The sequence below is a fragment of the Rutidosis leptorrhynchoides genome, chromosome 2 (genome assembly GCF_046630445.1).
Source record: "Rutidosis leptorrhynchoides isolate AG116_Rl617_1_P2 chromosome 2, CSIRO_AGI_Rlap_v1, whole genome shotgun sequence".
In the NCBI taxonomy this organism is placed as follows: Eukaryota; Viridiplantae; Streptophyta; class Magnoliopsida; order Asterales; family Asteraceae; genus Rutidosis; species Rutidosis leptorrhynchoides.
The window spans coordinates 461,127,374-461,143,983 of NC_092334.1; the positions used below are offsets into that span (position 1 = coordinate 461,127,374).

The 16,610-nt window shown below is 33.8% G+C and overlaps 1 protein-coding gene across 1 annotated transcript; it reads left to right on the plus strand.

The window, feature by feature from the left end:
* Positions 1 to 252: 252 nt before the first annotated feature.
* LOC139889320 (elongation factor 1-delta 1-like) lies at positions 253 to 2,595 on the plus strand. The gene is made up of 8 exons (XM_071872279.1): positions 253 to 288; positions 707 to 930; positions 1,086 to 1,179; positions 1,553 to 1,673; positions 1,828 to 1,941; positions 2,087 to 2,277; positions 2,366 to 2,416; positions 2,509 to 2,595. Exons 2-8 carry the CDS (start codon positions 731 to 733, stop codon positions 2,593 to 2,595), a joined length of 858 nt encoding a protein of 285 aa, XP_071728380.1. The 5' UTR covers positions 253 to 288; positions 707 to 730.
* Positions 2,596 to 16,610: the final 14,015 nt, after the last annotated feature.

Sequence of the window (16,610 nt, forward strand, 5' to 3'; positions counted from 1 at the left end):
TTAGCGCCCTGCAGGGCATGTTCGAGGGCGGCTTGCATCACCTTAACCGTTGGTAGCACTCTAAATAAGTAAACGCACCACCTAAATTAAAATAATAAAATAGAATATTTTATCAACACAAATAAATTCAAACCCCAGGGGCTTAAGAGCAATTCGATCTTTCTTGGGTTTCTCAAACATGACATTTTTGCCCCTGTTGATTTTTTTTAATATAAATTTAATTGAATCGAATTGAACTAGGGTTTCGTTCTAAAGTATTTGACTCAGCCGTCTAACGAACTCTCACAGGTACGCTCCGTAAATTATGGATCTTTATTGCCGTTGATTGATTAATTATCTATCATGTCAGATTTGTAGTACTCTTATAAATTACTAGCCCAATTGTTTCTTTATCAATTTTTTTTTCTGTAGTTTTGTGATTTTTTAGTTCAGTTAAAAAAAGTTGAATAATGGTTGTTGCCTGCAATTCAAGTAATGATGTGCCAGTAAGATAATATAACACTCATAATTTAATCAAGATTATAATAATTTTAATGTATTATCGGTTTTACATAAACCTATACATAGTCGTATTGATAAAATCGAGTGATTTGGGTGTATCGAGATTTAATTTGATTTTGTATCTCTTTGGAAGATATACATGATTAAATAATGATATAGTGTTTGGTTCTTTATTTGTGTTTAAAGTTACAATTTTTATTTGCAGGAGGGAATACTTGATTATATAACAATGGCACCTACATTCTACGTTGGTTCGGAAGCTGGTCTTAAAAAGCTCGATGAGTACCTTTTGTCTCGTAGTTACATCACCGGGTACCAAGCGTCGAAGGACGATCTAACCGTTCATGGTGCTTTCTCAAAACCACCTTCAGCTCAATACGTTAATGTGTCTCGTTGGTTTAACCATATTGAAGCACTTTTGAGAATCTCGTAAGTGCTTGAACCTGTTGTTAAATGATTAATAAGAACCTTCTAAAACTGTTATTGGTTTATATTCGATCATAATTTTTTGATGTATATATTATAGTTGGATGTTAACTGATTGTTTTTATTTATTTATTACTATTTTTTTTTTTTTTTGGCAGTGGTGTATCTGCTGAAGGAAGTGGTGTTATTATTGAGGGATCTGCTTCTTTCCCAGAAGAGGCCGTTTCAACTCCTCCTGTTGCCGACACAAAGGTTAGCTCAACCTACTTTTTTTGTTCTGTTTTAATACTCTCATTATATTAAAGGAAAACTTATGTGTGGATTATGATTAGAAACCTTTTATTATGTCAATTATTATAGTTGAAGTCTTTTAATGGTTGAATGGGATTGTGAATATAGAATATGTTTTGGCTGAGTTGTCATATGTTTGACATGTTTGACCCGTTTGATAGAACACAATCCAAATTGTGGGCGTTTTTGTTTTCTAATACAACCTTTTTCTAAGTATACGAGTTTTGATTGCTACATTTACTACTTTTGATGTGGGTTGATTTTTTTAGTCATGACAAATCAGGTTGGTTTTTGTTTTCTAATACAAAAATTTAATTTGATGGATATTCTTCAGGTTGCAGCTGATGAGGATGACGACAGTGATGTCGATCTTTTCGGTGAAGAGACCGAAGAGGAGAAGAAGGCAGCTGAAGATCGTGCAGCTGCGTTGAAGGCATCCGGAAAAAAGAAAGAATGTGAGTTTATCTTCATTTCATTATTTAATCAATTATTATGAAAATAGACGCCTTTTAAATCGTGCCAGTTACCAGTATTCATGGTTATCTTCAAGCTCTTTACTGACATTGATTTTGTTTGTGATTATGCTTGTAATCATATATAATAAATCAGCTGGCAAGTCTTCAGTTTTGATGGATGTGAAGCCATGGGATGATGAGACGGACATGAAAAAGCTTGAGGAGGCTGTTAGAAGCGTTCACCTCGATGGCTTGTTGTGGGGTGCATGTATGTTTTCTATAAATCTATTTTATAAGCTGCTACATTAATATTAATTTTTTGCTGTGTGAAAGAACATGTGATTGGATGACTAATTGATTAATCATCACTTACGTTTATTTAACAACAGTATATTATATTTTCATGATTGCAGCAAAATTGGTACCAGTTGGGTACGGAATCAAGAAGCTTCAGATCATGATGACCATTGTCGATGACTTGGTGTCCGTTGACACACTCATTGAAGAGCGACTTTGCGAGGAACCAATTAACGAGTATGTTCAGAGCTGTGACATTGTTGCCTTCAACAAAATATGTAAGTTCATTCTAGATAGTGGTTTATACGTTTTTATTTTCTTTCCCATTCTTTAACACAACATTGACTCGGTGCCTTCTATTTCATTAACCGGTTATTGTTTTTGTGATCTTGCAGAGTTTATCAACCTCAACTGGATTGCTGCTATGGGGCACAATGGTTGTGATGGTGTTTTGTTATGGTTTATTTATCCCTCAATGCAAAAATATTTATCAGATTTATTGTTCCAGTTTTGACTATGCACTCTCAATGTGTATTAGGTGACTTTGGTTTTTTTATCCAATTACGTATTTTTATCGAACGGCTCTATTGAGTCGACAACAATCGTCGATTTATTGGCGAATTGACTGACTTTTAGAGCTTAAATTAAATTTCATGCAGGATTAAAACCCATGGAAATTTGATTCTACCATTTTCATGGCGTCTATTATTATTTTTATTTTATTAAAAAAAAAAAACTTTTTCCTACTTAAAGGCCGGAGGTCCTCTCGGAAGCAATCTCTTTATCCGTCGAATAAAGAGAGGGATGACTTTCTCTACTCTCGAGAGTGTTTCACTCTGGGTGGAGAAATGACTTGTCTTTATTCTCGGATAGGGGAAGTATTGTCTACATCTCACCTCCCCCATACACCACTCATGTGGTATTGGGTTTCGTCGTTGTTGTTGTATTTTTATCGAGAAAATTACGTGGGTTCTCTATTTATGCCAAATTTCATACTGCTTCCCTGTACTTTTTTCCCTGGGGTCACCGTAAGTTACGTAAGGGGTACCGTTAATAATGGTTGTTAAATGATTCCGTTAAATTGATGTCATGCTCAAAGCACGTGAGGGTAACAATTGACCACGATATAACTTGGTAGAATAAATATTTCGAAGTAACATATTTTGGAGTTATTGGTGAGAGAGTAACAATTGATCATGATGTAACTAGGTACGGTCAGATTGTTACGTCTGAGTAAAAGAAAACTCGTCTTTCCCAAAAAGATTGCAACTGTTTTTTCTTGCATCTGAGACTAAGAGAAAACTCATCTTTTTTAAAAACATTGTAACTTGAAAAATTTAATTGTGATTGAGATTTGAATTTTGTTTATATAAATAGAGTAGATGAAATATTCAAATGTCAAACTAATGTTATTTTGATTATTTCATAGACTCCTAGTGAAGTACTTCCTCCGTCCTAAAATAAGTGTCTACGTTACTATTTATATTTATTTTAAAATAATTTACTTCTAAAAATAATCAATAAATATCATTAAACTCTCAAATTTACCCTTATTTATTACTCTCAACCACTCATTTTAAATAAATTCAGTAAAATTTACTTTAACTATATAGACAAAATTGACATTTATTATCAATATCTTAAATCCAACAAAAATAACTCTCAGACACTCTTTTTGAAAGGATGGAATAATATTTTATCCACCTCAAAAGTTAACATTATTATTCATTTATTTGGGTGTTGCTAAATCTACCCACAGGTTAATTTTTGGGAAACATTGACCGTTACTTTTATCTTGAAATTTTAATTCTACTGATTTTGTTTAGATTCTTTTTCTTTGTGAGCATCACCTCCATGTGCCATGTGTCAGGCACCCTCTTTCATTTCTTATTTCCATTTCAATTTCAATACTGTTATAATTCAGTAGGCTTATAACTACCTTTAGTGGTTTGATTCTTGATGTTATAATTCAGTAGGCTTATAACTACCTTTAGTGGTTTGATTCTTGATGTTATAATTCAGTAGGCTTATAACTACCTTTAGTGATTTGATTCTTGATTTAGAATACTAATAATGAAGTGTAAGAACAAAGATGATAATGGAGAGAAAGAAAGAAACACTTTGTAAGTGTGAGAAATGGTGCAAGTTTAATGCTTGCATTCATGAGTATTTATAGCCTAAAATCTCAATATAAAAATACATACTTTGTGTACCAAAATTGACTATATGTATACACCAAAATTGACTATCCATATCTATATTATTATTATTATTATTATAACACTCCCCCTTGGATAGCAATTTTATTTTGTTGAAGATCAACTATAAATTACTGCCTCGTTAAAAACCTTGCTAAAGAAAACCCAGTGGGAAAAAACTTTAGCTAAGGGAAAAAGAGTGCAGCATGGAGTTGACTCCCCCTCAAGTAGACATCGCTTCAGCTGTTACATCTTTTGAACATGTCTCATGCCAATGTTATGAACGTGTGTTCTGAAAATAGCAGTTGGAAGTGCTTTCGTGAAAAGATCAGCAGAGTTTTTGCTAGATTGCACATATCTCATTTCAATCTGGTTGTCCTTAATGAGATTTTGAGTGTATGAGAAGAATCTAGGTGGTATGTGTTTTGTTCGGTCACTTTTGATATACCCTTCTTTCATCTGTGCTATGCAAGCTGCATTATCTTCATAGATAGTTGTTGGACTTTTATCGCGTTCTAGTCCACAAGAATCAGTAATGAGTTGTGTCATTGATCTCAACCAAAAACATTCTCGAGTAGCTTCATGTAATGCAATCACTTCGGCATGATTTGACGATGTAGCAACAAGTGTTTGTTTTTGAGAACGCCATGATATTGCAGTACCTCCATTTAGGAATACATATCCAGTTTGAGATTTAGCTTTATGTGGATCAGATAAATAACCTGCATCTGCATAACCAACCAAATCTTGTTTTGATTCGTTAGAATAAAATAATCCTAAATCAGTAGTTCCTCGAAGGTATCGAAATATGTGTTTGATCCCATTCCAGTGTCTTTTGGTAGGAGCAGAGCTGAACCTTGCCAACAAATTAACTGCAAAAGAAATGTCAGGTCTTGTACAATTTGTAAGATACATAAGAGCTTCAATTGCACTAAGATATGGTACTTCTGGTCCAAGAATGTCTTCTTGATCTTCACATGGACGAAATGGATCAGCTTCAACATTGAGTGATCTAACAACCATAGGAGTACTTAATGATTTTGCCTTGTCCATATTGAAACGTTTCAAAATCTTTTCAGTATATGTTGTTTGATGTACAAGTAAACCATTAGGCATATGCTCAATTTGTAAACCAAGGCAATACTTGGTTTTTCCGAGATCTTTCATTTCAAATTCTTTCTTTAGAAGTTGAATGGCTTCATGGATCTCTTTATTTGTACCTATGATGTTAAGATCATCAACATAAACAGCTATGATCACATATCCGGATGTTGTTTTCTTAATGAAAACACAAGGGCAAGTAAGATTATTTGTATACCCTTTGCTTATCAAGTAATCACTTAATCGGTTATACCACATACGTCCCGATTGTTTTAACCCATATAAAGATCTTTGTAATTTAATCGAATACATTTCTTTGGGTTTTGCATTTGATGCTTCTGGTACCTTAAATCCTTCAGGTATCTTCATATATATATCACTATAAAGTTATCCATATAGATAAGCAGTCACAACATCCATGAGATGCATTTCTAAATTTTTAGAAACTGCCAGACTGATTAAGTACCTAAAAGTAATTGCATCCATAACAGGAGAATAAGTTTCTTCATAATCAATTCCCGGTCTTTGAGAAAAACCTTGAGCTACAAGTCTAGCTTTATACCTTGTAACTTCATTTTTCTCATTTCTTTTTCGGACAAAAATCCATCTGTATCCTACAGGTTTCACATCTTTAGGAGTGAGAATGATGGATCCGAAAACTTTTCTTTTATTGAGTGATTCTAATTCAGCTCGTATTGCTTCTTTCCATTGAGCCCAATCATGTCTATTTTGACATTCAACCATAGATGTTGGTTCTGGATCATCATCATTATTCATGATGTCATATGCAACATTAAATGAAAATTTCTCATCAAGATTTTTCATTTCATTTCGGTTCCATAATATTTTTGAATATGCATAATTGATTGCAATTTCTGTATTGACATCATCAATCTCCTCTGCAGTAGGAGTACTGATTTGTGGTTCTTCTTGAACACTTTCTTTTACTTCATTATCAGCTGATTTTCTTTTTCGAGGATTTTTATCCTTTGAACCGATTGGTCTTCCACGTTTCTGACGTGGCAAAGATTCATGAGTGACGTTATTGCCAGCTTTTGGAATTTCAATTCGAGCTGGAGTATTTACTGCTGGTATATATGATTTTGTCACCGTTTTTGTATCTGTAAATGCATCAGGCAATTGATTTGCAAGTTCTTGTATATGCATTATCTTTTGAACTTCTGTCTCGCATTCTTTTGTGCGAGGATCAAGATACTTTAATTGAGGTTCACACCATGAAACATCATTTTCTTTATTTTTCATTTCTCCCCCTAATCTAGGGAACAATGTTTCATTAAAATGACAATCAGCAAAACGTGCTGTAAAAACGTCACCTGTCATAGGTTCAATATACCTTAATATTGAAGATGTTTCATATCCAACATATATTCCCAACCTCCTTTGAGGACCCATTTTTGTACGTTGTGGTGTCGCAATTGGAACATACACTGCACAACCAAATGTTCTAAGATGGGAAATATTTGGCTCTTGACCAAAAGCAAGTTGTAGGGGGGAATATTTATGACTTGCACTTGGTCTGATGCGAATCAATGCAGCAGCATGTAAAATTGCATGACCCCATATAGATACAGGGAGTTTTGTTCTCATTATCAATGGTCTAGCGATTAACTGTAAACGTTTAATCAATGACTCGGCTAAACCATTTTGTGTATGCACATGAGCAACAGAATGTTCAACAACAATTCCTATAGACATGCAATAGTCATTAAATGCTTGAGATGTAAATTCACCAGCATTATCAAGTCTCACCCTTTTAATGGTGTAATCAGGAAAATGAGCTCTCAATTTAATAATTTGGGCAAGAAATTTTGCAAATGCCACATTACGGCTTGATAACAGACAAACATGAGACCATCTGCTAGATGCGTCTATTAGAACCATGAAATATCTAAATGGTCCACATGGTGGATGAATTGGTCCACATATATCACCTTGAATTCTTTCAAGAAACATTGGTGATTCTTTCTCAACCTTAAGTGGTGAGGGTCTAGTTATCAATTTTTCAAGAGAGCAAGATGTACATGGAACCATTGTATCATGATGGATTTTTCTATCCTTTAGTGGATGTCCATGAGTACATTCAATAATCCTTTTCATCATTGTTGATCCTGGATGGCCTAATCTGTTATGCCATAAACTGAATACACCAGGATCAATATATTTTTCGTTAACTACCATATGTATTTCTGGTACATTTATATGTGTATAATGTAATCCAGAACTAAGTCTTGGCAGTTTTTCAACCACATGACTCTTGTCAGTGATACTTAAATATTTCTCATTTTCTGTTGTCACTGACTGATAATCATACCCGTTAAGGTATATGTCGGAGAAACTCAATAAATTTCTGCTTGACTTGGGAGAAAATAAGGCATCATTTATTAAAAATTTTGTACCATTTGGTAGTATGAAATTTGCCTTTCCTATCCCTTTTATCAAGTTAGCAGGTCCTGATATTGTATGTATAGTTCCTTCCGTTGGTTTTAGATCAATAAAATATTTCTCGGATTTAAGTATAGTGTGTGTAGTTCCACTGTCTGCTATACAGAGATCTCCACCACTTGATTGATGTTGTATTCCAGCAAAATTCATATTGAACTTCATATATAAGAAATAAATAGTGAGTACATTAATATTACACAATATTTTAAACGCAAATAGATAGTACTGAAACATTTAGCAAACATAATGACAAAGACAGACGATATTAAATCGTTTATTTTTCAAAAAACACACAACTTAAACATTCAAGAAATCTTCATATAAATCAGATGGTTTCTCAGTGACTGTTGGATCAATATTATCCACAAAATTTACTTCCTTTTCTTTACCTTTCAGCGAATCCTGATACATCTTAACAAGATGTTTAGATGTTCGGCAAGTATTAGCCCAGTGGCCCATTCTACCACATCTGTAGCAAGATTCTTCAGAATTTTTAGAAGAATTTTCTTCAACATCTTGTTTAATGGGCTTGTTTTGTGGTTGATATTTATATTTTCGTGGATTACTATTTCTTTGACCACCACGGCCACGACCACGACCACGCCCATTACCATTACCATAAGGATGGTTTCTACCATAGTTATGGCTTTTGGCATGATGATGGTGATGGTTATTATAACCACGACCTTGCCCGCGTCCTTGTCCCTGTTTATAATTATTTGCAGTATTTGCTTCAGGGATTGCAAGTGTACCAGTAGGACGGGATTGCTGATTTTTCATTAATAGCTCATCATTTTGCTCTGCAACTAAGAGATATGAATTAAGTTCAGGATATGTTTTGAACTTTAGCATTCTCAAATTTCTTTGCACTGTGATGTTTGCAGCATTCATTGTGGAGAAAGTTTTCTCCATCATGTCTGCATCACTAATTTCATGTCCACAGAATTTAAGTTGTGAACATGTATTATACAGAGCTGAGCTGTATTCATTTACTTTCTTAAAGTCTTGGAACCTTAATGTTCTCCATTGTTCCATTGCAGCTGGAAGTAAAATTTCTCTTTGATTATTGAATCTGCTTTTGAGACCTTCCCATAAAACATGGGGATCTTCTACAGTCACATAATTATTTTGTAAGCATTCATCAATATGTTGATGAATAAAGCAACATGCCGTAGCTTGTTCTTTTTCAGAACAAGTGTTGTTTTCATTTATGGTTTCAAGAATGCCCATTGATTTAAGATGCATTTTTACTTTTATAACCCATGGCATGTAGTTGTTTCCAGTTGATTCTAAAGGAGTAAATTTAAGCTTTTCCAGATTCGACATTTTCTATTATCAAAAATTAAAACAAACATCATGATAAATTAGAGTCAATTTATATTCATAAGTATATAAACATTAAACATAAATTTAATATAACATAAATGATAAGTAGGTGACAGTGTCGACCATGTGTAAGTAATCATAAATAAATGTTATATAACAAAAATATAAATATTAGTAAACATAAATGAAAATTTGGCGACAGTGTCGACCATATATTTTTTCAGGTGGTATAACCGACCTATATCATTCTGGTGGTATAACCGACCATATATCATTTTGGTGGTATAACCGACCATATATCATTTTGGTGGCAGAGCCAACCATATTTAGTATTAAGATTATCGTGCTGATAACGTGTTATAATTCAGTAGGCTTATAACTACCTTTAGTGGTTTGATTCTTGATGTTATAATTCAGTAGGCTTATAACTACCTTTAGTGGTTTGATTCTTGATGTTATAATTCAGTAGGCTTATAACTACCTTTAGTGATTTGATTCTTGATTTAGAATACTAATAATGAAGTGTAAGAACAAAGATGATAATGGAGAGAAAGAAAGAAACACTTTGTAAGTGTGAGAAATGGTGCAAGTTTAATGCTTGCATTCATGAGTATTTATAGCCTAAAATCTCAATATAAAAATACATACTTTGTGTACCAAAATTGACTATATGTATACACCAAAATTGACTATCCATATCTATATTATTATTATTATTATTATAACAAATACGAGTATTACTTAAACTTTATTTTATTTTATCTGAATTATTTTTCTTATTATTATATTATTTTTTGCGATATTTAACTTAGTATTCGCAATTATTGAGTTAATTAATAATAGTAATCTGGTCTTCATTACCCATGAAAATCCTAAGTAAAACAAAGAAAAAAAAAATCAAATCTATTATACGTTTATGATACATATAATTACAAGTGCTTTTATAACTTTTTAAGATAAAAAATATCAAAATTATTTATGTAACACATACAGTAACTAAAGACTAAAGTAAAAAGCCAACATAAACGGAAAATGTAAATGCAAAACATAAACGTAAAGATTGTCGTGTTTATGATTGCTCCCTTTGCAAACAACTTTTCGTGTATAATTCTGTAATGCTCGGTTCATGGTAAATTGCCATGTTCCTTGACATCTCTTGTATCTTTCTTTTCGTGTTAATAATATTATTGCCTTGCCTTTAAAAAAAAAAAAAAAAAAAAAAAAAACGTAAACGGAAAATGTAACGTAAACGTAAAATGTAAGACTTTTTTTCATTCCTCGTCCCTGAACTTGACATCAATTTTGACTCCTCGTCCCTTTTCTTTTTTTTGTGCATCCCTTGTCCCTAATGTATCACAATTCTACATCCCTCGTCCTCCCGTCTACTTTCTGTCTATTTCAGCCGTTAAGTCAAGCATGTGCAAAGCATGTGAGGGTAAAAAGGTCATTTTAATCCAAACTCCATCTATATCACCACCACACCATCGTCATAATTCTTTTTTCACCAAAAAATATCCAGTAGCTTTTTTTCCCACCATAGTTCATCATATTCAAACCCAAAAAAAAAAATAATTCCAAAACCAATTAAACGAATCATATCAAGCATAAATATTGGAACTTCATCACCACTCACCGCCGTCCAAATCCTACTCCTCCTTTGACAGCGATATCCGAATCAAGCATAGCAAGATTCTTTCGACGGCGGAAGACGGCGACCATAGGTGAGGGTGATGTCGTAACCACCACCGTATGACGTTGGATCGAAGTCAAATCTAGAAATCCTTTAAATTATTTCAGATCTAAAAACGAAAATGGGTGGTTGTAGATGGCGATGGTGGTGGTTGAAGTGCTTCCAAATGGATTTGTGAGCTAAGAAAAAATAGATCGAATGGATTTGAAGGTGTGTGAGCTAAGAAAAAACAGATCGAATGCAGGTGTGTGTAAGTGGGTAAATTGGTAAGATTTGTAAATTGGAATTTGCAATTATATTGTATCTGTATGCAGGTGTGTGTAAGTGTGTAAATTGGTAAGATTTGTAAATTGAATTTTGCAACTATCGATATTGTCTGTATTTTAGTTGGTGATTAAATTGGTAAGATGTGTATTTGAGTTATGAATTTATTTTGTTGATTTTTTACAATTAGAACCAGGAGGCTATTTAAACTTGCAGGTATTCAACTTGCAGTTTGATCCCTTTTAATTAGATTTAATGGTGTAATTGAAAGAGGATGTTTGATTAAAGTTTTATAGATATTGCGTATGATTTGGAGAAAAAACATGCTCGATTTAAGGGGGAGAAAACCCTAAATTGATCTGGGTTCAATTGTGAAGAACTGGGAATGTATTTCTGGAATCAATTTGACCTGAGAAACATTAATTGATGACTTTGATTTGTGGCGGTGGTTGAAGATGGTGGCGGTGGTGGGGGTTGAAGATAGGTTTGGTCTTTGATTATATAGAAGTATAAAATTAGAGTTTTTAATTTGGGGATGATTAATTTGAGATGATAAGGCCACTCCCTATCGTAACTAAACTATTCATCCTCTTAATCTTCCACATCAGCGCCACATCAACACCAATATCCTAATACTAACTCATAACTAAACACTCCATATCATGGCTAAAACAATACTCCTCTTAATATACAACGTACAAGCAATAAAGTATCAAGTCCAACAATAAAAAGCCACTGGGACCCACAATTCCTATAACTAACCTAAACACTTCCATTAAATCCATGGTGAATGCGGGTAACTAACGCGGGTAACTAATCCGTGCCTATGAGCGGGTAATGACGGGTAATGGAACCATAGGAAGTGGTCTAAGGCCACTCCCTATCGTAACTAAACTATTCATCATCTTAATCTTCTACATCAGCGCCACATCAACACCAATATCCTATAACTAACTCATAATTAAACACTCCCTATAATGGCTAAAACAATACTCCTCTTAATATACAACGTACAAGCAATAAAGTATCAAGTCCAACAATAAAAAGCCACTGGACCCACAATTCCTATAACTAAACTTAAAACTTCCGTTAAATCCATGGTGAATGCGGGTAACTAAAGCGGGTAATGAGCCCGTGCCTATGGTTAGTTGCGGGTAATGACGGGTAATGTGCGGGTAACGGACGGGTAACTAACGATAGGGGGTGGTCTAAGGATGAGGGTGAAAAGATAAGTTAAATAATAAAGAAAAGAAATAAAATAAAAAGACTAATTGTAACGACCCGTCAAAATCGCTATTGACGCGGCACGTTAATCATTGATTCCACAGTGAGGTTTTGACCTCTATATGATACGTTTTGATAAAATATTGCATTCATTAAAATAAGTGACTTTCTAAACATAGAAAGTTATAAACATGTGGGCGAGTGCTTAGGTATAAGCAAAACCCCAAAATACATAAGTCTTTAATTTACAGGTTGACATCACAGTCCAATTATTTATTACACAACGCAGTTTTATTTTGAATGCAATAAACTTTGTACAAAGCATGAGAGACTCCATGCAGGCAACAAGCACATCACAGCGGAAGCATTCTAAGGACCTGAGAATAAAACATGCTAAAAAGTCAACACGAATGTTGGTGAGTTATAGGTTTAATTGCTCGAGTCATAAACATGTATAAAGATAGACCACAAGATTTCATCAAAAGTTTATCAATAGATTCTACGTAACAGAGCACCCTGGTAACTAAACTTAACGCTATAGTGATAATTACCCCATTCGTTTTAATACACGCAAACCAACGTGTCTTAAACTCAAATAACATACGTCCGATAAAAGGCTAGCGCTCTAGCTGGACGGGGATGTCAAGCCCTATGGATCCATATACAATTATTCGCGCCCACCAGTCCATATCCTATGTACTGGCAGCTACTAGTTACCAAAGCTAAGGGATTTTCGGTTTAACTCAGTGTAGAATTTAGTATGTACTTGTGTCTTATCGCTTTTAAAATAAATTGCATATATTCTCAGCCCAAAAATATTTAAAGTATTTAAAAAGGGAGACTATAAACTCACAGTTCAATATTGCGATTCAATATTGTAGGCAAATTGCGTAGACGTAATGATGGTAGATGACTGTATGGTTGGCCTTGGATTCAAGAACAATATCCCGAATAATACCTAATATTTCCTTACCTTAAAGCGGTTTGAAACCCGAATTAAAAACACCCTCGTATATACCTTATTATTATTAAACTTAAATTTAAAATTATAATTATAATATAAATATAAATATTAAGAGAAATGTGAAAAACTTCGTCGAACAAACTGCGTATTTATATTACTTTTCGATTTACTGTAGCTCATGCGATCGCATGAGTTTTCAGTGTTTTTGCCATGCGATCGCATGGCCGCCTTTTCTGTTTTTGTTTGCTAGTTCGTCGACATCAAATAGTATTTACTGTAGCAAATAGTGTTTCACTGTAGCAAATAGTGTTACTGTAGCAAATAGTGTTTTACTGTAGCAAATAGTGTTACTGTAGCAAATAGTGTTTTACTAATGTAGCAAGTCGTTTTCACTGTAGCACTGTAGCAAAATACGGTTTCACTGTAGCAAATAGTGTTTTACTGTAGCAAAGTCATTTTTACTGTAGCAATTAATGTTTTACTGTAGGAAAGTCGTTTTTTACTTGTACATCTTATAATATATATATATATATATATATATATATATATATATATATATATACATACATACATATATGTATATTTACATAATATTAAATCATAAAGAGAATTGGTTTAAATTAGTCGAAATTTTTCGGGTCATCACACTAATGTACCCTCACGTGCTTTGCACATGCTTGACTTAACGGCTGAAATAGACATAAAGTAGACGGGAGGACGAGGGATGTAGAATTGTGATACATTAGGGATGAGGGATGCACAAAAAAAAGAAAAGGGACGAGGAGTCAAAATTGATATTAAGTTCAGGGACGAGGAATGAAAAAAAGTCAAAATGTAAACTAAAATGTATAATGTAATAGTAAAAAACAAAAATTAAATTAATAATATTGATAGCACTACGATAAAATAAAAAAAATAATGTGATTAATTTAAATAAATGGTAATAAAAAGTTAGACGTTAAAATAAATTAACTAACTATATGTATATGAATAAAAATTTATAAAAAACATACTCCTCCATCCCAAAATAATTGTCCTGTTTTGACGTTTTGAGTTTTTTTTCCCTTCAACTTTGACCTTAAATATCTTTCTTTGTGTTATATAATATCGAATGAAAATATACCGAATGAAAATACATTTGAATATAAATCTATTCATATAAATTTTATCAAATATTCTATAGCAAAAACCAATAAATATTTAAAGTCAAAACCTAATAAATTGACTTTGAAAAGTCTAACACGACAATTATTTTGGTACGGATGGAGTATTAGTTTATTTATGATGAAAAGTGATTAAATACAATAGTTATATAATGATGGCCTTTGACCGGGTAAATTAAGTAAAATTAAAGGGTAGATTTAGACTCTCCCTATTATTTTATGAGTGTTCACTTTATATTTTAATTAATCATAATAGTTATTCTAGTGAGAAGATTTCTTATTGATGGAGAATGAAGTTAAAACCGTGTGCAAAAAGTAAACCAACACTTGTGATGGTACGGATGCAGTACAAAAATTTAACTGCTGAAGTTATTGTTGTGGTTAGACCAATCCTAATGTTAGACTTGTGCTCACCACCCTGCTTGATCACGGCTCGGGCGTCGATGGCATTCGGCTAGCCCTCGCGGCACTCCACATGTTAGCCCCGAATTTCGTCTTTTTTAGATATTTGAGGACGAATTGAATGCTAAAGTATATGACTATTTCATGTATTTGAACCTTCTAACAGACACTTTTTTTTTTTAAATAAATCTAAACCCATTTTTCCACTATAAATATATCCACATTTATCCTATTTTTCCACACAGATTCTCCAATAATTCTCTCATTCCCATGTTATTAAATTTATACACAAATTTCCACTTGTTTAATGGCCCCGAGCATCGTTTTAATTAACGTGTTTCACGGGGGTAAATTAGTGATGACTGGAAGTCATACGCTGTTAGTGAGTTTGATTTAAGGTACTTGTTCGTGTTTTTAAAAGAAAAAAATGATTTCGAGAACTCAAAATTTTTTATATTTCGAAGAAGACATTGTTAGAGACAACATAACAAGTTTGTTTATGTACAACGAATAACGAGTTAATATAAAATGTTAACACCTATTTCTTTATGAGGTAAGACTTAGTGTATCAACACAATACTAGAAGTATCTAGCTAAAGATGGAGGAGTGTTGCCGATTGATGTTTACCCTTGGGAAATAATCCCTGCAGACCCGGTTCACAAGTATAGAAACTTGTGGGGTGGCTTAATCAATCTTTTGTCCGCTGAGCGCTGAGCTACTAGCCGGATGACTTCTAGTAAGAGAAAGTACTATGTGAGAGAGAAAGGTGAAGTCTCTGCTCACAAGTTGTCAGAGTGTCTGAATGTGTAAAATGACAACCCAAGGGGTCTATTTATAGTGATAGATCCACCGGATGATTCGGGGACACGTGTCAGATGATGATACGTTCTGTTATTCGTGATCCGAAATTTACGCTAAATGTGACGCTCTCCGGCCAGGGCTTAAGCGCTAGGCGGCCTTCAGGGCTTACGCGCGACGGAAGCAGCCTGCACAGCGGAGAACGCTGGACGGACAGTTTCACAAAACTATTTTCCAGTGTTCCTGATGCTATTTTCATGCGAATATTGTGCTTTTATGTTTGTATACGATAAGATACACCATTAAGTCCTCCCAGTTTAATGACTTAAACTTGAGCAAAAAGTTAAAGTTATTAAACTAAAAATTTGAATTTCAAAATAGGTCGATTCTTGAGCTTCCCGGGAGTAATAGGCGCGTTTATCGAACGAATTCTGTCCACACACGTGTGTGGGTGAAAATAAAACCCCAAAAATTACCATCAGTCATAGCTGTCACGTCTTTCTTTCCTTTTTAACTACCAAACAACCCTAATCGAACTTTCACTTTTACAGCTTTTCCTTACCAATCTTCTTCTTTCACCATTAATATTCTCTGCACTTCCTGTTTCATTAAAATCTTAATGGCGACCATAAAAGACGTTACAATTACTCGCAGTTTAGTGAATGACAAATACTTGGCACTGCTATTGCAACGTTTTCCAAGATTAGCTGGTGCCGAGCCGATAATTCCTTCAATTAATGCTAGAGCTTGTTCGCCACCTCCTGGTAAGGTTGCTGTTTATGGCTATGCTTTTTTCAATTATTGCTTGAGACTGCCATTTATACCATTCTTCTTAGAAGTTTGTAAGTTTTATGGAATTGCCGTTGGCCAATTTGAACCATCATCTATTCGAAAAATTCTCATATTTGAGATGTACTGTCATGCGAGTAACATAGTGCCATCTGTTCGGATTTTTTGCTCTTTGGTACGCATAGCCTCGTACGAAAAAGGTTGGTTTACATTCAGTAAAGTTGATGGATTTTTGAGACCTGCACTTGATCATCCCT

Coding starts and splice junctions, on each gene's coding strand:
- LOC139889320 (XM_071872279.1), top strand. CDS start 731: ATGGCACCTACATTCTACGTTGGTTCGGAAGCTGGTCTTAAAAAGCTC. Junction 1,674..1,827: donor ATCCGGAAAAAAGAAAGAAT/GTGAGTTTATCT, acceptor ATAATAAATCAG/CTGGCAAGTCTTCAGTTTTG. Junction 2,417..2,508: donor GGGGCACAATGGTTGTGATG/GTGTTTTGTTAT, acceptor AATGTGTATTAG/GTGACTTTGGTTTTTTTATC.